The following is a 23,058-nucleotide window of genomic DNA, read 5'->3' on the forward strand; positions in this document are numbered from 1 at the left end:
CAGATAGATAGATAGATAGATAGATAGATAGATAGATAGATAGATAGATAGATAGATACACAGAGATTTGATTCACAGATACACAGAGATTGATACACAGATACACAGATAGATTGATACACAGATAGATTGATACACATATACACAGATAGATTGATACACAGATAGATTGATACACAGATATCTGTGTAGATTGATACACAGATAGATACACAGAGATTGATACACAGATACACAGATAGATTGATACACAGAGATTGATACACAGATACACAGATAGATAGATATACAGGTAGATACAGTAGATATATAGTTAAATAGATAGATTAGATTTAGGTAGACATAGATAGATACACAGATAGATAGATGCATAGATACATACATAGATAGATACATACATAGATAGATACATACATACATAGATTGTATTGTATGTCTTTATTTATATAGTGCCAAAAGTGTACTCCGCGCTTCACAAAGAATACAGTACAGGGAGTTATAATAATACAATAAGTGCAGCAAAAACCAGACAATAGGAAAGGAAATCCCTGCCCCGAAGAGCTTACAATCTAAGAGGTTTGAGGGGAAACTTACAGAGACAGCAGGTGAGGGAATAAGTGCTGTAGATGAGTGTGCTTGGCAACAATGGGTGGTAGGAGTGACTGTGAGACAATAGCAATGAGTGCAGGCTATAGATAGATAGATAGATAGACAGACAGATAGATAGATAGATAGATAGATAGATAGATAGATAGATAGATAGATAGATAGATAGATAGATACACAGATAGATACACAGATAGATATCAGGCATATTTTGGGTTTCCCTTCAGTATAAGTTGGACCCTCAACTAAATGTATGGGAAACGCGGGAAATGAGATCTGTATTCTAGTGATCGGATAAAAATAAAGAGTATAGATCTTTCCAACTCTAAAAGCGGGGATCCTTTTGAAATGGTTTAGTCTGCCCCCCCCTCCCTCCGGATTATGTGGGCAGGTACAGAAAGGGGAACTGCCCCCCCCCCAGCCCTATCCCAAATTAAACATAGTACAGGTGAGTGGAACAGCCATACCAGCCAATCCGGTGCTTCTGTCTCCTGGTCTGGGCACGCAGGAGGGAGTCAGTAGGAGGCGCGCTAATGGGTCAGAATAACAGTCCAAGTCCCCTGCCCATTTGTTAATCTCCCCCCACCCCCCTCCATCCTTTCTTTATTCTCTTATCCCGATCCTTCGCTCTTTCCTCCCTAGGTTCTTCTGGTTCTTTTAACCTCCCAAATTCAGGGGACATGTTCATGAATATGCAGAGTCTGAATGGGGATTCTTACCAAGGGGTTCAAGTCGGAGCCAATGTGCAATCACAGGTAGGAGAGACGCCCCCTGAGCCGTTCCAAACTCAGAGCACAACCCCTGTCCCAAGCACACATGCAAACTAGCTGTGTGCACAATTCGCGCCATCCAGCCCAAGTCTCTGAGGCCGGTCTGTAACCTCGGTGACTGCCTTCGGCTCTGACTTGAGTGCGTGGGGAGGGAACCCGTTTTGCTATTCATGTATTTATTTAGTTATTTCACTACTTCTGCCGTTAGCGGCGTGAAAAGTCAAGAGGAATTAGTGGTAAGGAGCAGGAATGCACTGCAGCTCTGTTGACCAATGCTCTACTTGGGCGTAACCAGTCCCACCTGGCAACACTAGGGTTACAGGTGTGTCCATGAAAGATTGCTGGGTTTTTACACATATATTAGTGCAGTTCTCTGTCTTAGCTTTGGTTGGAGAGAAGTAGACGGTGACCAGGGTTAAAATAATATGGCTGCTTCCGAGAGCTGGGTATGGGACTCGTAGGGTCTTCCCAACTTGACAGAATCCGGAAGCAGTCCAATGAACGAAGAGTCGGCATCTGGTTCAGGGAACACTTCGATCACGTTCCCTCAACGCGTGAGGGAGACCATTGTGTTGTGTTGTATACACAGAGGTAGCCAGACTAACTATACCCGCTGCTGAGGGAAGCTAGAGCAATCTCTCTGTGAGAGGGGGTGGGAGGGGTTACTATTTGGAAGAACAGACAGCCGTGGTTTGTACGTCTCCAGAGACGGTAAGTCTGGCTACACCTGTATTCATACAGTGGCAACCGTTGTACACAGCACTTTGGAGAAGTGATACACGACAGGGAGAATAAGAAGTAGGGGGGTACAGTGACCCTTTGGGGTTATATGAAAGCCGGAATTGGAACTTTATGTGCAGATCACAGGACGTTTCCTCCCGCTGGTGTCTGACATGTTGTGTCCTCTCACCCCCTCACCCCCAGGTGGATACCCTTCGTCATGTTATCAATCAGACGGGCGGATACAATGATGCCTTGGGAGGGAATTCACTGTACAGCTCGCATAACTTAAATGTGAGTACCTAGTGAGATCAGCCTAGTTATATAACCGTAACACACTCAAAGTGTCACTTAGTGGCCCCTTTGGCAGGGAAGGGGTTAGTTGTGGCTTTTGGGAAACTGTGGGGAATTTTGAAAGTGGCATCGTGGTGGTAGGAGTGGGATCGATTTATAACCGTCTCTGAACAAGCCCAAAACATAACAATGGGCAGCGGAACCAAATATGTAAATGTATTTATTTGTGTTTGATAAGCTACCATTTGTGCCCCTTTTCCATCCATATGGAATGGTTTCATTGGGCAAATTCCCAGTAGATTTGTCTTTTTTGATTAAATGATTTTAAGAGTTCGATTCTTTATATTTGGAATCTTTTTTGTAACGTATTTTACCACGAGAGCGCCATCTCCTTTATCAAAATGGACGCTGAACGTTGGAGTGCCAAGACCACTCAACCATCTGGGATACAACAAGATGGCTGCCTATATTGGGTTGTCAGCGTATAATTCACTGCCACTGTCTGTAAATGCCATTACACAGTCCTAAGGTCGTCCGAGTAAGCAAGACAGTTATCCTCTCATAAACTTTAAAGATGTTGAAGGAGCCACGCAGACATTTTGTAATATCCTTTGCTAGTAACACCCGGCCGTGGCGGGGTGACGGGATACTCTCCCTTAATAGTGGGAGACAAGGAACACAGGATAACGGCAGCTTACAAATGTCACCAAGAACCCTCCCACGCTGCCTGGCATTCTCAGAGACACACCTGAGTTAGGCCATGCGGGCAGCAGAGTGGTTATGTCACGTGGCACATAAACCTCCCACTCTGCGTGGCATTCTCACAGAGACACACCTGAGTTAGGTCACGCGGACAGCAGAGTGGTTATGTCACCGTGGCAGAGAACCCTCCCACGCTGCGTGGCATTCTCACAGAGACACAACTGAGTTAGGCCACGTAGACAGCAGAGTAGTTATGTCACGTGGCACAGAAACCTCACACTCTGCGTGGCATTCTCACAGAAACACATCTGAGTTAGGCCACGCGGGCAGCAGAGTGGTTATTTAATGTGGCACAGAAACCTCCCACTCTGCGTGGCATTCTCACAGAGACACATCTGAGTTAGGCCACGCGGGCAGCAGAGTGGTTATTTAACGTGGCACAGAACCCTCCCATGCTGCGTAGCATTCTCACAGAGACACGTCTGAGTTAGGCCACGCGGGCAGCAGAGTGGTTATGCCACGTGGCACAGAACCCTCCCATGCTGCGTAGCATTCTCACAGAGACACGTCTGAGTTAGGCCACGCGGGCAGCAAAAGGGGTATTTCACCTGGATGGAGCCTGGTTTGTTTACCCCATTATAACATCATACAGTGGTCAGACTGCAGACAAGGATTCTGGGTAGTGACATGCAAATGTGCACAGTGGGAGAGCCACTTTCAGCCGCCTGTACACAGCTGTCCCATAGAACCTTTGCCTGCTTGGGGAAGTGTAGGACCACTGGACCCCGCTCAGAGACAGCCGTTATATTCTGTTGGAGTTATCGGTTTGAGCTGGGGTGCTGATTCTGCATTGACTTTCTTTTCTTCTGACTAAAGTGAAGTGCCAGATTCTCAGTGCAAGGGAAAGCGAAATCAACCGCAGAATATGCCACTTTCCTAAACCACCCTCCCAGTATTCGTCAATATTAACGATCTTGCAAGTGATTGAAGATGTTGTGTTGTCACAGAGGGGGGGGGGAAAGAGAGTGGGGAGGGAGGGAGAGGGAGAGAGGCTGGGTGGGGGGGGGGGGGGGGGGCGCGGGGGAGTAGGGTTTGCCAGGCGGCTTTCTCATCCCCCCCTCCTCATCCTCCCTCACCCCTCTCCCCTCATCCTCCCTCACCCCTCTCCCTCCCTCACCCCTCTCCCCTCATCCTCTCTCACCCCCCTCCCCACATCCTCTCTCACCTCCCCTCATCCTCTCACACACCCACCCTCCCCTCATCCTCTCTAACCCCCCCTTCCCCTCATCCTCTCACCCACCCTCCCGTCATCCACTCTCACCCCTCATCAACTCTCACCCCCCTCCCTCATCCTCTCTCACCCACCCCTCATCATCTCACCCCGCTCATCCTCGCCCACCTCCCCTCATCCTTTCACTCCCCTCCCCTAATTCCCTCACTCCTCTCACCCCTCCTCTCTAACTCCCCTCATCCCCTCTCACCCCTCATCCTCTATCACCCCTCATCCTCTATCACTCCCTCATCCATTCTCACCCCCTTCCCTCTTCCTCTCTCACCCCTCGCCTCATCCTCTCTCCTCCCCAACTATCTCACCCCTCCTCACCTTAGGCTCTCTCACCCCTCCCCTACCTGTTGTTCTCACCTCCACAGGACAGCCACAGAAAACAAACACACAGGACCCAAGTATGCACGCACGCACACACACCCTTCTCACCGCTCCATGCTGTTTCCTTCTCTCCTTGGCAAAACCGTCAGGCTCCTGACATCTCCTCTTGATTGGCTGTATTACCCTGCAGCAGCCAATCAAGATAAAGGAAGCTGCTCCGCGCCCTAGCAGCAGCCCTGCTTGGGGAAATCCCTGTGCCCCCCAAGCTGGTCAGGTCACTATGTCCAGAGATGTAATACAGGTATAACACGTACACGCCCAGAGAGGTAATACCGGTATACATATACACGCCCAGAGAGGTAATACCGGTATACACATACACGTCCATAGAGGTAATACCGATATACACATACACGCCCAGACAGATAATACCAGTATACACATACACGCCCAGAGAGGTAATACCGGTACACACATACACGCCCAGAGAGGTAATACCGGTATACACATACACGCCCAGAGAGGTAATACCGGTATACCACATACACGCCCAGAGAGGGAATACCGGTATACACATACACGCCCAGAGAGGTAATACCGGTATACACATACACGCCCAGAGAGGTAATACCGTATACACATATACGCCCAGAGAGGTAATACCGGTATACACATACACGCCCAGAGAGGTAATACCGGTATACACATACATGCCCAGAGAGGTAATACCGGTATACACATACACGCGCATAGAGTAAATACCGGTATACACATACACGCCCAGAGAGGTAATACCGGTATACACATACACGCCCAGAGAGATAATACCGGTATACACATACACGTCCAGAGAGGTAATACCGCTATAACACATACACACCCAGAGAGTAAATACCGGTATACACATACACGCCCAGAGATAATACCGGTATACACATACACGCCCGGAGAGGTAATACCGGTATACACATACACGCTCAGAGAGGTAATACCGGTATACACATACACGCTCAGAGAGGTAATACCGGTATCCACATACACACCCAGAGGGGTAATACCGGTATACACATACACACCCAGAGAGGTAATACCGGTATACACATACACGCCCAGAGGTAATACCGGTATACACATACACGCCCAGAGAGGTAATACCGTTATATACATACACACCCAGAGAGGTAATACCGGACACATACACATACACACCCAGAGAGGTAATACCGGTATAACACATACACGCCCAGAGAGGTAATACCGGTATACACATACACACCCAGAGAGGTAATACCGGTATACACATACACGCCCAGAGAGGTAATACCGGTATACACATACACGCCCAGAGAGTAAATACCGGTATACACATACACGCCCAGACAGGTAATACCGGTATACACATACACGCCCAGAGTGGTAATACCGGTATACACATACACGCCCAGAGAGATAATACCAGTATACACATACATGTCCAGAGAGATAATACCAGTATACACATACACGCTCAGAGAGGTAATACCGGTATACACATACATGCCCAGAGGTAATACCGGTATACACATACACACCCAGAGCGGTAATACCGGTATACACATACACGCCCAGAGCGGTAATACCGTTATATACATACACACCCAGAGAGGTAATACCGGTATACACACATACAACCCCAGAGAGGTAATACCGGTATACACATACACGCCCAGAGAGTAAATACCGGTATACACATACACGCTCAGAGAGTAAATACCGGTATACACATACACACCCAGAGAGGTAATACCGGTATACACATACACGCCCAGAGAGGTAATACCGGTATACACATACACGCCCAGAGAGGTAATACCGGTATACACATACACGCCCAGAGAGGTAATACCGGTATACACATACACGCCCAGAGAGGTAATACCGGTATACACATACACGCCCAGACAGGTAATACCGGTATACACATACACGCCCAGAGTGGTAATACCGGTATACACATACACGCCCAGAGAGATAATACCAGTATACACATACACGTCCAGAGAGGTAATACCGTTTTACACATACACACCCAGAGAGTAAATACCGGTATACACATACACGCTCAGAGAGGTAATACCGGTATACACATACATGCCCAGAGGTAATACCGGTATACACATACACACCCAGAGAGGTAATACCGGTATACACATACACGCCCAGAGCGGTAATACCGTTATATACATACACACCCAGAGAGGTAATACCGGACACATACACACCCAGAGAGGTAATACCGGTATACACATACACGCCCAGAGAGTAAATACCGGTATACACACATACAACCCCAGAGAGGTAATACCGGTATACACATACAAGCCCAGAGAGTAAATACCGGTATACACATACACGCCCAGAGAGTAAATACCGGTATACACATACACGCCCAGACAGGTAATACCGGTATACACATACACGCCCAGAGTGGTAATACCGGTATACACATACACGCCCAGAGAGATAATACCAGTATACACATACATGTCCAGAGAGATAATACCAGTATACACATACATGTCCAGAGAGGTAATACTACCGCTATACACATACACACCCAGAGAGTAAATACCGGTATACATATACACGCTCAGAGAGGTAATACCGGTATCCACATACACACCCAGAGGGGTAATACCGGTATACACGTACAAACCCAGACAGGTAATACCGGTATACACATACACGCCCAGAGTGGTAATACCGGTATACACATACACGCCCAGAGAGATAATACTGTATACACATACACGTCCAGAGAGGTAATACCGTTTTACACATACACACCCAGAGAGTAAATACCGGTATACACATACACGCTCAGAGAGGTAATACCGGTATACACATACATGCCCAGAGGTAATACCGGTATACACATACACACCCAGAGAGGTAATACCGGTATACACATACACGCCCAGAGCGGTAATACCGTTATATACATACACACCCAGAGAGGTAATACCGGACACATACACATACACACCCAGAGAGGTAATACCGGTATACACATACACACCCAGAGAGGTAATACCGGTATACACACATACAACCCCAGAGAGGTAATACCGGTATACACATACACGCCCAGAGAGTAAATACCGGTATACACATACACGCCCAGAGAGTAAATACCGGTATACACATACACGCCCAGACAGGTAATACCGGTATACACATACACGCCCAGAGTGGTAATACCGGTATACACATACACGCCCAGAGAGATAATACCAGTATACACATACATGTCCAGAGAGATAATACCAGTATACACATACATGTCCAGAGAGGTAATACTACCGCTATACACATACACACCCAGAGAGTAAATACCGGTATACATATACACGCTCAGAGAGGTAATACCGGTATCCACATACACACCCAGAGGGGTAATACCGGTATACACATACACACCCAGAGAGGTAATACCGGTATACACATACACGCCCAGAGGTAATACCGGTATACACATACACGCCCAGAGAGGTAATACCGTTATATACATACACACCCAGAGAGGTAATACCGGACACATACACATACACACCCAGAGAGGTAATACCGGTATACACATACACGCCCAGAGAGGTAATACCGGTATACACATACACGCCCAGAGAGGTAATACCGGTATACACATACACGCCCAGAGAGGTAATACCGGTATACACATACACACCCAGACAGGTAATACCGGTATACACATACACGCCCAGAGTGGTAATACCGGTATACACATACACACGCCCAGAGAGATAATACCAGTATACACATACATGTCCAGAGAGGTAATACCGCTATACATACACACCCAGAGAGTAAATACCGGTATACACATACACGCCCAGAGAGATAATACCGGTATACACATACACGCTCAGAGAGGTCATACCGGTATACACATACATGCCCAGAGGTAATACCGGTATACACATACACACCCAGAGCGGTAATACCGGTATACACATACACGCCCAGAGCGGTAATACCGTTATATACATACACACCCAGAGAGGTAATACCGGTATAGACACATACAACCCCAGAGAGGTAATACCGGTATACACATACACGCCCAGAGAGTAAATACCGGTATACACATACACGCTCAGAGAGTAAATACCGGTATACACATACACACCCAGAGAGGTAATACCGGTATACACATACACGCCCAGAGAGGTAATACCGGTATACACATACACGCCCCTGAGAGGTAATACCGGTATACACATACACGCCCAGAGAGATAATACCGGTATACACATACACGCCCAGAGAGGTAATACCGGTATACACATACACACCCAGAGAGGTAATACCGGTATACACATACACACCCAGAGAGGTAATACCGGTATACACATACACACCCAGAGAGGTAATACCGGTATACACATACACGCCCAGAGAGGTAATACCGGTATACATATACACACCCAGAGAGGCAATACCGGTATACACATACACGCCCAGAGAGGTAATACCAGTATACACATACACACCCAGAGAGGTAATACCGGTATATACATACACGCCCAGAGAGGTTATACTGGTATACACATACACACCCAGAGAGGTAATACCGGTATACACATACACGCCCAGAGAGGTAATACCGGTATACACATACACGCCCAGAGAGGTAATACCGGTATACACATACACGCCCAGAGAGGTAATACCGGTATACACATACACGCCCAGAGAGGTAATACCGGTATACACATACACACCCAGAGAGGTAATACCGGTATACACATACACGCCCAGAGAGGTAATACCAGTATACACATACACACCCAGAGAGGTAATACCGGTATATACATACACGCCCAGAGAGGTTATACTGGTATACATATACACGCCCAGAGAGGTAATACCGGTATACACATACACACCCAGAGAGGTAATACCGGTATACACATACACGCCAAGAGAGGTAATACCAGTATACACATACACACCCAGAGAGGTAATACCGGTATATACATACACGCCCAGAGAGGTTATACTGGTATACATATACACGCCCAGAGAGGTAATACCGGTATACACATACACACCCAGAGAGTAATACTGGTATACATATACACGCCCAGAGAGGTAATACCGGTATACACATACACGCCCAGAGAGGTAATACCGGTATACACATACACGTCCAGAGAGGTAATACCGGTATACACGTACACGCCCAGAGAGGTAATACCGGTATACACATACATGCCCAGAGAGGTAATACCGGTATACACATACACGCCCAGAGAGGTAATACCGGTATACATATACACGCCCAGAGAGGTAATACCGGTATACACATACACGCCCAGAGAGGTAATACCGGTATACACATACATGCCCAGAGAGGTAATACCGGTATACACATACATGCCCAGAGAGGTAATACCGGTATACACGTACACGCCCAGAGAGGTAATACCGGTATACACGTACATGCCCAGAGAGGTAATACCGGGTATACACATACACGCCCAGAGAGGTAATACCGGTATACACGTACACGCCCAGAGAGGTAATACCGGTATACACGTACACGCCCAGATAGGTAATACCGGTATACACATACACGCCAGAGAGGTAATACCGGTATACACGTACACGCCCAGAGATGTAATACCGGTATACACATACACGCCCAGAGAGGTAATACCGGTATACACATACACGCCCAGAGAGGTAATACCGGTATACACGTACACGCCCAGAGAGGTAATACCGGTATACACATACACGCCCAGAGAGGTAATACCGGTATACACATACATGCCCGGAGAGGTAATACCGGTATACACATGCACGCCCAGAGAGGTAATACTGGTATACACGTACACGCCCAGATAGGTAATACCGGTATACACATACACGCCAGAGAGGTAATACCGGTATACACGTACACGCCCAGAGATGTAATACCGGTATACACGTACACGCCCAGAGATGTAATACTGGTATACACGTACACGCCCAGAGATGTAATACCGGTATACACGTACACGCCCAGAGATGTAATACCGGTATACACATACACGCCCAGATAGGTAATACTGGTATACACATACACGCCCAGAGATGTAATACCGGTATACACGTACACGCCCAGAGATGTAATACCGGTATACACGTACACGCCCAGAGATGTAATACCGGTATACACATACACGCCCAGATAGGTAATACTGGTATACACGTACACGCCCAGAGATGTAATACTGGTATACACATACACGTCCAGTATTACCTCTAATTTTTTACTGGACAGATTGTCCAAATACAGTACAGTCCGGTTCAATACCGGACACCTGGCAACTCTAGGGGGGAGAGAAGGCGGACGGGGGGAGTAGTGGGAGAGGGTGGGGGGTGGGACGGAGAGCAAGGGGGGTGTGGAAGAAGTCAGGGGGAGTGGGAGTGGTCAGGTGGGGATGGAGAGAGGGGGGCATGGAGGAAGATAGGGTGGGAGAGGGAGATTGGGCAGGGGAGAGAGGGTGGGGGCTGTCATTAAATATGCTAATTGTTTGCATTTCGAATGTCAAAGGGGCCCTTTTTTGGGTAAAAAATAATTCAAGAAACCATATGATAAAGGCTTTCAAGAGCAGCGTTCCTTTCTCATTTAAACACGCTGAAAGACGAGAATTCCATCTTTTCTGATGAGGTGATCTCTCGCGCGCGCTCACTTTCTATCTCTCTCTCTCTCTTGCTCTCTCCATCTCTCTCGCTTTCACTCGTCCGCTCTCCCTCATGCTCTCTCTCATTCTCTTGCGCTCCCTCTCTTCAATGTGGAGAATGAGGGATAGATATGACGAGTGATGGATAAAGGACGCGGGGAATGAGGGATAGATATGGCGAGTGATGGATAAAGGACGTGGAGAATGAGGGATAGATATGACGAGTGATGGATAAAGGACGCGGGGAATGAGGGATAGATATGACGAGTGATGAATAAAGGACGTGGGGAATGAGGGATAGATATGACGAGTGATGGATATAGGATTTGGGGACTGAGGGATAGATATGACGAGTGATGGATATAGGACGCCGGGAATGAGGGATAGATATGACGAGTGATGGATATGGGATGCGGGGAATGAGGGATAGATATGACGAGTGATGGATATAGGATGTGGGGAATGAGGGATAGATATGACGAGTGATGGATAAAGGACGCGGGAATGAGGGATAGATATGACGAGTGATGGATATAGGATGTGGGGAATGAGGGATAGATATGACGAGTGATGGATAAAGGACGCGGGAATGAGGGATAGATTTGGCGAGTGATGGATATAGGATGTGGAGAATGAGGGATAGATATTGCGAGTGATGGATAAAGGACGTGGGGAATGAGGGATAGATATGACGAGTGATGGATAAAGGACGTGGGGAATGAGGGATAGATATGACGAGTGATGGATAAAGGACGCCGGGAATGAGGGATAGATATGGCGAGTGATGGATATAGGATGTGGGGAATGAGGGATAGATATGACGAGTGATGAATAAAGGACGCCGGGAATGAGGGATAGATATGACGAGTGATGGATATAGGATGTGGGGAATGAGGGATAGATATGGCGAGTGATGGATATAGGATGTGGGGAATGAGGGATAGATATGGCGAGTGATGGATATAGGATGTGGGGAATGAGGGATAGATATGGCGAGTGATGGATATAGGATGCGGGGCATGAGGGATAGATATGACGAGTGATGGATATAGGATGTGGGGAATGAGGGATAGATATGACGAGTGATGGATATAGGATGTGGGGAATGAGGGATAGATATGGCGAGTGATGGATATAGGATGTGGGGAATGAGGGATAGATATGACGAGTGATGGATAAAGGACGCCGGGAATGAGGGATAAATATGGCGAGTGATGGATAAAGGAAGCGGGGAATGAGGGATAGATATGACGAGTGATGGATAAAGGATGTGGGGAATGAGGGATAGATATGACGAGTGATGGATATAGGACGCCGGGAATGAGGGATAGATATGACGAGTGATGGATATAGGATGTGGGGAATGAGGGATAGATATGACGAGTGATGGATATAGGATGCAGGGAATGAGGGATAGATATGACGAGTGATGGATATAGGATGCAGGGAATGAGGGATAGATATGACGAGTGATGGATAAAGGACGCGGGGAATGAGGGATAGATATGACGAGTGATGGATATAGGATGTGGGGAATGAGGATAGATATGATGAGTGATGGATAAAGGACGCGGGGAATGAGGGATAGATATGGCGAGTGATGGATATAGGATGTGGGGAATGAGGGATAGATATGACGAGTGATGGATATAGGATGTGGGGAATGAGGGATAGATATGATGAGTGATGGATAAAGGACGCGGGGAATGAGGGATAGATATGGCGAGTGATGGATATAGGATGTGGGGAATGAGGGATAGATATGACGAGTGATGGATAAAGGACGCCGGGAATGAGGGATAGATATGACGAGTGATGGATAAAGGACGTCGGGAATGAGGGATAGATATGACGAGTGATGGATAAAGGACGTCGGGAATGAGGGATAGATATGACGAGTGATGGATATAGGATGTGGGGAATGAGGGATAGATATGACGAGTGATGGATAAAGGACGCCGGGAATGAGGGATAAATATGGCGAGTGATGGATAAAGGACGCGGGGAATGAGGGATAGATATGACGAGTGATGGATAAAGGATGTGGGGAATGAGGGATAGATATGGCGAGTGATGGATAAAGGACGCGGGGAATGAGGGATAGATATGACGAATGATGGATATAGGATGTGGGGAATGAGGGATAGATATGACGAGTGATGGATAAAGGACGCGGGGAATGAGGGATAGATACGACGATTGATGGATAAAGGACGCGGGGAATGAGGGATAGATATGACGAATGATGGATATAGGACGTGGGGAATGAGGGATAGATATGACGAGTGATGAATAAAGGACGTGGGGAATGAGGGATAGATATGACGAGTGATGGATATAGGACGCCGGGAATGAGGGATAGATATCACGAGTGATGGATAAAGGACGTGGGGAATGAGGGATAGATATGACGAGTGATGGATATAGGACGCCGGGAATGAGGGATAGATATGACGAGTGATGGATATAGGACGCCGGGAATGAGGGATAGATATCACGAGTGATGGATAAAGGACGCCGGGAATGAGGGATAGATATGACGAGTGATGAATAAAGGACGTGGGGAATGAGGGATAGATATGGCGAGTGATGGATATAGGATGTGGGGAATGAGGGATAGATATGACGAGTGATGAATAAAGGCCGCAGGGAATGAGGGATAGATATTGCGAGTGATGGATAAAGGACGTGGGGAATGAGGGATAGATATGACGAGTGATGGATAGAGGACGCCGGGAATGAGGGATAGATATGACGAGTGATGGATGTGGGGAATGAGGGATAGATATTGCGAGTGATGGATAAAGGACGTGGGGAATGAGGGATAGATATGACGAGTGATGGATATAGGATGTGGGGAATGAGGGATAGATATGACGAGTGATGGATATAGGATGCGGGGAATGAGGGATAGATATGACGAGTGATGGATATAGGATGTGGGGAATGAGGGATAGATATGGCGAGTGATGGATATAGGATGTGGGGAATGAGGGATAGATATTGCGAGTGATGGATAAAGGACGTGGGGAATGAGGGATAGATATGACGAGTGATGGATAAAGGATGTGGGGAATGAGGGATAGATATGACGAGTGATGAATAAAGGACGCAGGGAATGAGAGATAGATATTGCGAGTGATGGATAAAGGATGTGGGGAATGAGGGATAGATATGACGAGTGATGGATAGAGGACGCCGGGAATGAGGGATAGATATGACGAGTGATGGATATAGGATGTGGGGAATGAGGGATAGATATGACGAGTGATGGATATAGGATGTGGGGAATGAGGGATAGATATGACGAGTGATGGATAAAGGCCGCAGGGAATGAGGGATAGATATGACGAGTGATGGATAAAGGACGTGGGGAATGAGGGATAGATATGACGAGTGATGGATAAAGGATGTGGGGAATGAGGGATAGATATGACGAGTGATGGATAGAGGACGCCGGGAATGAGGGATAGATATGACGAGTGATGGATAAAGGACGCCGGGAATGAGGGATAGTTATGGCGAGTGATGGATGAAGGACGTGGGGAATGAGGGATAGATATGACGAGTGATGGATAAAGGACGCGAGGAATGAGGGATAGATATGGCGAGTGATGGATAAAGGATGTGGGGAATGAGGGATAGATATGACGAGTGATGGATATAGGATGCGGGGAATGAGGGATACATATGATGAGTGATGGATAAAGGACGCCGGGAATGAGGGATAGATATTACAAGTGATGGATATAGGATGCGGGGAATGAAGGATAGATATGACGAGTGATGGATAAAGGAAGTGGGGAATGAGGGATAGATATGACGAGTGATGGATAAAGGACGCGGGGAATGAAGGATAGATATGACGAGTGATGGATATAGGACGCCGGGAATGAGGGATAGATATGACGAGTGATGGATATAGGACGACGGGAATGAGGGATAGAAATGACGAGTGATGGATATAGGATGCGGGGAATGAGGGATAGATGTGACGAGTGATGGATATAGGATGTGGGGAATGAGGGATAGATATGACGAGTGATGGATATAGTACGCCGGGAATGAGGGATAGATATGACGAGTGATGGATATAGGATGCAGGGAATGAGGGATAGATATGACGAGTGATGGATAAAGGACGTGGGGAATGAGGGATAGATATGACGAGTGATGGATAAAGGACGTGGGGAATGAGGGATAGATATGACGAGTGATGGATAAAGGATGCGGGGAATGAGGGATAGATATGACGAGTGATGGATATAGGATGCAGGGAATGAGGGATAGATATGACGAGTGATGGATAAAGGACGTGGGGAATGAGGGATAGATATGACGAGTGATGGATAAAGGACGCCGGGAATGAGGGATAGATATGGCGAGTGATGGATATAGGATGTGGGGAATGAGTGATAGATATTACGAGTGATGGATATAGGACGACGGGAATGAGGGATAGATATGACGAGTGATGGATATAGGATGCAGGGAATGAGGGATAGATATGACGAGTGATGGATATAGGATGCAGGGAATGAGGGATAGATATGACGAGTGATGGATAAAAGACGTGGGGAATGAGGGATAGATATGACGAGTGATGGATAAAGGACGTGGGGAATGAGGGATAGATATGACGAGTGATGGATAAAGGACGCCGGGAATGAGGGATAGATATTACGAGTGATGGATATAGGACGCCGGGAATGAGGGATAGATATGACGAGTGATGGATATAGGACGACGGGAATGAGGTATAGAAATGACGAGTGATGGATATAGGATGCGGGGAATGAGGGATAGATATGACGAGTGATGGATATAGGATGTGGGGAATGAGGGATAGATATGACGAGTGATGGATATAGTACGCCGGGAATGAGGGATAGATATGACGAGTGATGGATATAGGATGCGGGGAATGAGGGATAGATATGACGAGTGATGGATAAAGGACGTGGGGAATGAGGGATAGATATGACGAGTGATGGATAAAGGACGTGGGGAATGAGGGATAGATATGACGAGTGATGGATAAAGGATGCGGGGAATGAGGGATAGATATGACGAGTGATGGATATAGGATGCAGGGAATGAGGGATAGATATGACGAGTGATGGATAAAGGACGTGGGGAATGAGGGATAGATATGACGAGTGATGGATAAAGGACGCCGGGAATGAGGGATAGATATGGCGAGTGATGGATATAGGATGTGGGGAATGAGTGATAGATATTACGAGTGATGGATATAGGACGACGGGAATGAGGGATAGATATGACGAGTGATGGATATAGGATGCAGGGAATGAGGGATAGATATGACGAGTGATGGATATAGGATGCAGGGAATGAGGGATAGATATGACGAGTGATGGATAAAAGACGTGGGGAATGAGGGATAGATATGACGAGTGATGGATAAAGGACGTGGGGAATGAGGGATAGATATGACGAGTGATGGATAAAGGACGCCGGGAATGAGGGATAGATATTACGAGTGATGGATATAGGATGCAGGGAATGAGGGATAGATATGACGAGTGATGGATATAGGACGCCGGGAATGAGGGATAGATATGACGAGTGATGGATATAGGACGACGGGAATGAGGTATAGAAATGACGAGTGATGGATATAGGATGCGGGGAATGAGGGATAGATATGACGAGTGATGGATATAGGATGTGGGGAATGAGGGATAGATATGACGAGTGATGGATATAGTACGCCGGGAATGAGGGATAGATATGACGAGTGATGGATATAGGATGCGGGGAATGAGGGATAGATATGACGAGTGATGGATAAAGGACGTGGGGAATGAGGGATAGATATGACGAGTGATGGATAAAGGACGTGGGGAATGAGGGATAGATATGACGAGTGATGGATAAAGGATGCGGGGAATGAGGGATAGATATGACGAGTGATGGATATAGGATGCAGGGAATGAGGGATAGATATGACGAGTGATGGATAAAGGACGTGGGGAATGAGGGATAGATATGACGAGTGATGGATAAAGGACGCCGGGAATGAGGGATAGATATGGCGAGTGATGGATATAGGATGTGGGGAATGAGTGATAGATATTACGAGTGATGGATATAGGACGACGGGAATGAGGGATAGATATGACGAGTGATGGATATAGGATGCAGGGAATGAGGGATAGATATGACGAGTGATGGATATAGGATGCAGGGAATGAGGGATAGATATGACGAGTGATGGATAAAAGATGTGGGGAATGAGGGATAGATATGACGAGTGATGGATAAAGGACGTGGGGAATGAGGGATAGATATGACGAGTGATGGATAAAGGACGCCGGGAATGAGGGATAGATATTACGAGTGATGGATATAGGACGACGGGAATGAGGGATAGATATGACGAGTGATGGATATAGGATGTGGGGAATGAGGGATAGATATGACGAGTGATGGATATAGGATGCAGGGAATGAGGGATAGATATGACGAGTGATGGATATAGGATGCAGGGAATGAGGGATAGATATGACGAGTGATGGATAAAGGATGCAGGGAATGAGGGATAGATATGGCGAGTGATGGATATAGGATGTGGGGAATGAGGGATAGATATGACGAGTGATGGATAAAGGACGCCGGGAATGAGGGATAGATATGGCGAGTGATGGATATAGGATGTGGGGAATGAGGGATAGATATGACGAGTGATTGATATAGGATGCAGGAAATGAGGGATAGATATGACGAGTGATGGATATAGGATGCAGGGAATGAGGGATAGATATGACGAGTGATGGATAAAGGACGTGGGGAATGAGGGATAGATATGACGAGTGATGGATATAGGATGCAGGGAATGAGGGATAGATATGACGAGTGATGGATAAAGGACGCCGGGAATGAGGGATAGATATGGCGAGTGATGGATATAGGATGCAGGGAATGAGGGATAGATATGACGAGTGATGGATATAAGATGTGGGGAATGAGGGATAGATATGACTAGTGATGGATATAGGACGACGGGAATGAGGGATAGAAATGGCGAGTGATGGATATAGGATGCGGGGAATGAGGGATAGATATGACGAGTGATGGATATAGGATGCGGGGAATGAGGGATAGAAATGACGAGTGATGGATATAGGATGCGGGGAATGAGGGATAGATATGACGAGTGATGGATATAGGATGTGGGGAATGAGGGATAGATATGATGAGTGATGGATATAGGACGCCGGGAATGAGGGATAGATATGACGAGTGATGGATAAAGGACGCCGGGAATGAGGAATAGATATGACGAGTGATGGATATAGGATGCGGGGAATGAGGGATAGATATGACGAGTGATGGATAAAGGACGTGGGGAATGAGGGATAGATATGACGAGTGATGGATAAAGGATGCAGGGAATGAGGGATAGATATGACGAGTGATGGATAAAGGACGCCGGGAATGAGGGATAGATATGGCGAGTAATGGATATAGGATGTGGGGAATGAGTGATAGATATTACGAGTGATGGAAATAGGATGTGGGGAATGAGGGATAGATATGACGAGTGATTGATAAAGGAAGTGGGGAATGAGGGATAGATATGGCGAGTGATGGATATAGGACGCCGGGAATGAGGGATAGATATGACGAGTGATGGATAAAGGACGTGGGGAATGAGGGATAGATATGACGAGTGATGGATAAAGGACGCGGGGAATGAGGGATAGATATGACGAGTGATGGATAAAGGACGTGGGGAATGAGGGATAGATATGACGAGTGATGGATATAGGATGTGGGGAATGAGGGATAGATATGACGAGTGATGGATATAGGATGCAGGGAATGAGGGATAGATATGACGAGTGATGGATATAGGATGTGGGGAATGAGGGATAGATATGACGAGTGATGGATATAGGATGTGGGGAATGAGGGATAGATATGACGAGTGATGGATATAGGATGTGGGGACTGAGGGATAGATATGACGAGTGATGGATATAGTACGCCGGGAATGAGGGATAGATATGACGAGTGATGGATATAGGATGTGGGGAATGAGGGATAGATATGACGAGTGATGGATATAGGATGTGGGGAATGAGGGATAGATATGACGAGTGATGGATATAGGACGCCGGGAATGACTGATAGATATGACGAGTGTTGGATATAGGACGCCGGGAATGAGGGATAGATATGACGAGTGATGGATAAAGGATGTGGGGAATGAGGGATAGATATGACGAGTGTTGGATATAGGACGCCGGGAATGAGGGATAGATATGACGAGTGATGGATAAAGGACGGGGGGAATGAGGGATAGATATGACGAGTGATGGATAAAGGACGCGGGGAATGAGGGATAGATATGACGAGTGATGGATAAAGGACGCCAGGAATGAGGGATATATATGACGAGTGATGGATAAAGGACGCAGGGAATGAGGGATAGATATGGCGAGTGATGGATAAAGGACGCCGGGAATGAGGGATAGATATGGCGAGTGATGGATAAAGGACGGGGGGAATGAGGGATAGATATGGCGAGTGATGGATAAAGGATGCGGGGAATGAGGGATAGATATGACGAGTGATGGATATAGGATGCAGGGAATGAGGGATAGATATGACGAGTGATGGATAAAGGACGTGGGGAATGAGGGATAGATATGACGAGTGATGGATAAAGGACGCCGGGAATGAGGGATAGATATGGCGAGTGATGGATATAGGATGTGGGGAATGAGTGATAGATATTACGAGTGATGGATATAGGACGACGGGAATGAGGGATAGATATGACGAGTGATGGATATAGGATGCAGGGAATGAGGGATAGATATGACGAGTGATGGATATAGGATGCAGGGAATGAGGGATAGATATGACGAGTGATGGATAAAAGACGTGGGGAATGAGGGATAGATATGACGAGTGATGGATAAAGGACGTGGGGAATGAGGGATAGATATGACGAGTGATGGATAAAGGACGCCGGGAATGAGGGATAGATATTACGAGTGATGGATATAGGACGACGGGAATGAGGGATAGATATGACGAGTGATGGATATATGATGTGGGGAATGAGGGATAGATATGACGAGTGATGGATATAGGATGCAGGGAATGAGGGATAGATATGACGAGTGATGGATATAGGATGCAGGGAATGAGGGATAGATATGACGAGTGATGGATAAAGGATGCAGGGAATGAGGGATAGATATGGCGAGTGATGGATATAGGATGTGGGGAATGAGGGATAGATATGACGAGTGATGGATAAAGGACGCCGGGAATGAGGGATAGATATGGCGAGTGATGGATATAGGATGTGGGGAATGAGGGATAGATATGACGAGTGATGGATATAGGATGCAGGGAATGAGGGATAGATATGACGAGTGATGGATAAAGGACGTGGGGAATGAGGGATAGATATGACGAGTGATGGATAAAGGACGCCGGGAATGAGGGATAGATATGGCGAGTGATGGATATAGGATGCAGGGAATGAGGGATAGATATGACGAGTGATGGATATAAGATGTGGGGAATGAGGGATAGATATGACTAGTGATGGATATAGGACGACGGGAATGAGGGATAGAAATGGCGAGTGATGGATATAGGATGCGGGGAATGAGGGATAGATATGACGAGTGATGGATATAGGATGCGGGGAATGAGGGATAGAAATGACGAGTGATGGATATAGGATGCGGGGAATGAGGGATAGATATGACGAGTGATGGATAAAGGATGTGGGGAATGAGGGATAGATATGACGAGTGATGGATATAGTACGCCGGGAATGAGGGATAGATATGACGAGTGATGGATATAGGATGTGGGGAATGAGGGATAGATATGACGAGTGATGGATATAGGATGTGGGGAATGAGGGATAGATATGACGAGTGATGGATATAGGACGCCGGGAATGACTGATAGATATGACGAGTGTTGGATATAGGACGCCGGGAATGAGGGATAGATATGACGAGTGATGGATAAAGGATGTGGGGAATGAGGGATAGATATGACGAGTGTTGGATATAGGACGCCGGGAATGAGGGATAGATATGACGAGTGATGGATAAAGGATGTGGGGAATGAGGGATAGATATGACGAGTGTTGGATATAGGACGCCGGGAATGAGGGATAGATATGACGAGTGATGGATAAAGGACGGGGGGAATGAGGGATAGATATGACGAGTGATGGATAAAGGACGCGGGGAATGAGGGATAGATATGACGAGTGATGGATAAAGGACGCCAGGAATGAGGGATAGATATGACGAGTGATGGATAAAGGACGCGGGGAATGAGGGATAGATATGACGAGTGATGGATATAGGATGCAGGGAATGAGGGATAGATATGACGAGTGATGGATATAGGATGCAGGGAATGAGGGATAGATATGACGAGTGATGGATAAAGGACGTGGGGAATGAGGGATAGATATGACGAGTGATGGATATAGGATGCAGGGAATGAGGGATAGATATGACGAGTGATGGATAAAGGACGTGGGGAATGAGGGATAGATATGACGAGTGATGGATAAAGGACGCCGGGAATGAGGGATAGATATGGCGAGTGATGGATATAGGATGCAGGGAATGAGGGATAGATATGACGAGTGATGGATATAAGATGTGGGGAATGAGGGATAGATATGACTAGTGATGGATATAGGACGACGGGAATGAGGGATAGAAATGGCGAGTGATGGATATAGGATGCGGGGAATGAGGGATAGATATGACGAGTGATGGATATAGGATGCGGGGAATGAGGGATAGAAATGACGAGTGATGGATATAGGATGCGGGGAATGAGGGATAGATATGACGAGTGATGGATAAAGGATGTGGGGAATGAGGGATAGATATGACGAGTGATGGATATAGTACGCCGGGAATGAGGGATAGATATGACGAGTGATGGATATAGGATGTGGGGAATGAGGGATAGATATGACGAGTGATGGATATAGGATGTGGGGAATGAGGGATAGATATGACGAGTGATGGATATAGGACGCCGGGAATGACTGATAGATATGACGAGTGTTGGATATAGGACGCCGGGAATGAGGGATAGATATGACGAGTGATGGATAAAGGATGTGGGGAATGAGGGATAGATATGACGAGTGTTGGATATAGGACGCCGGGAATGAGGGATAGATATGACGAGTGATGGATAAAGGATGTGGGGAATGAGGGATAGATATGACGAGTGTTGGATATAGGACGCCGGGAATGAGGGATAGATATGACGAGTGATGGATAAAGGACGGGGGGAATGAGGGATAGATATGACGAGTGATGGATAAAGGACGCGGGGAATGAGGGATAGATATGACGAGTGATGGATAAAGGACGCCAGGAATGAGGGATAGATATGACGAGTGATGGATAAAGGACGCGGGGAATGAGGGATAGATATGACGAGTGATGGATAAAGGACGTGGGGAATGAGGGATAGATATGGCGAGTGATGGATAAAGGACGCCGGGAATGAGGGATAGATATGGCGAGTGATGGATAAAGGACGCGGGAAATGAGCGATAGATATGGCGAGTGATGGATAAAGGACGTGG

The 23,058-nt window shown here is 46.8% G+C and overlaps 1 protein-coding gene across 1 annotated transcript in view; it reads left to right on the plus strand.

Moving 5' to 3' along the window:
• Positions 1 to 23,058, plus strand: part of PBX3 (PBX homeobox 3) — a 239,728-nt gene that overhangs the window by 211,070 nt on the left and 5,600 nt on the right. The window contains exons 8-9 of the mRNA XM_075579405.1: positions 1,249 to 1,361; positions 2,301 to 2,390. Coding sequence (XP_075435520.1) covers positions 1,249 to 1,361; positions 2,301 to 2,390 — 203 coding nt within the window. The remainder of the gene's footprint in view (positions 1 to 1,248; positions 1,362 to 2,300; positions 2,391 to 23,058) is intronic.

This window comes from Ascaphus truei, chromosome 21 (assembly GCF_040206685.1).
Source record: "Ascaphus truei isolate aAscTru1 chromosome 21, aAscTru1.hap1, whole genome shotgun sequence".
Classification (NCBI taxonomy): Eukaryota; Metazoa; Chordata; class Amphibia; order Anura; family Ascaphidae; genus Ascaphus; species Ascaphus truei.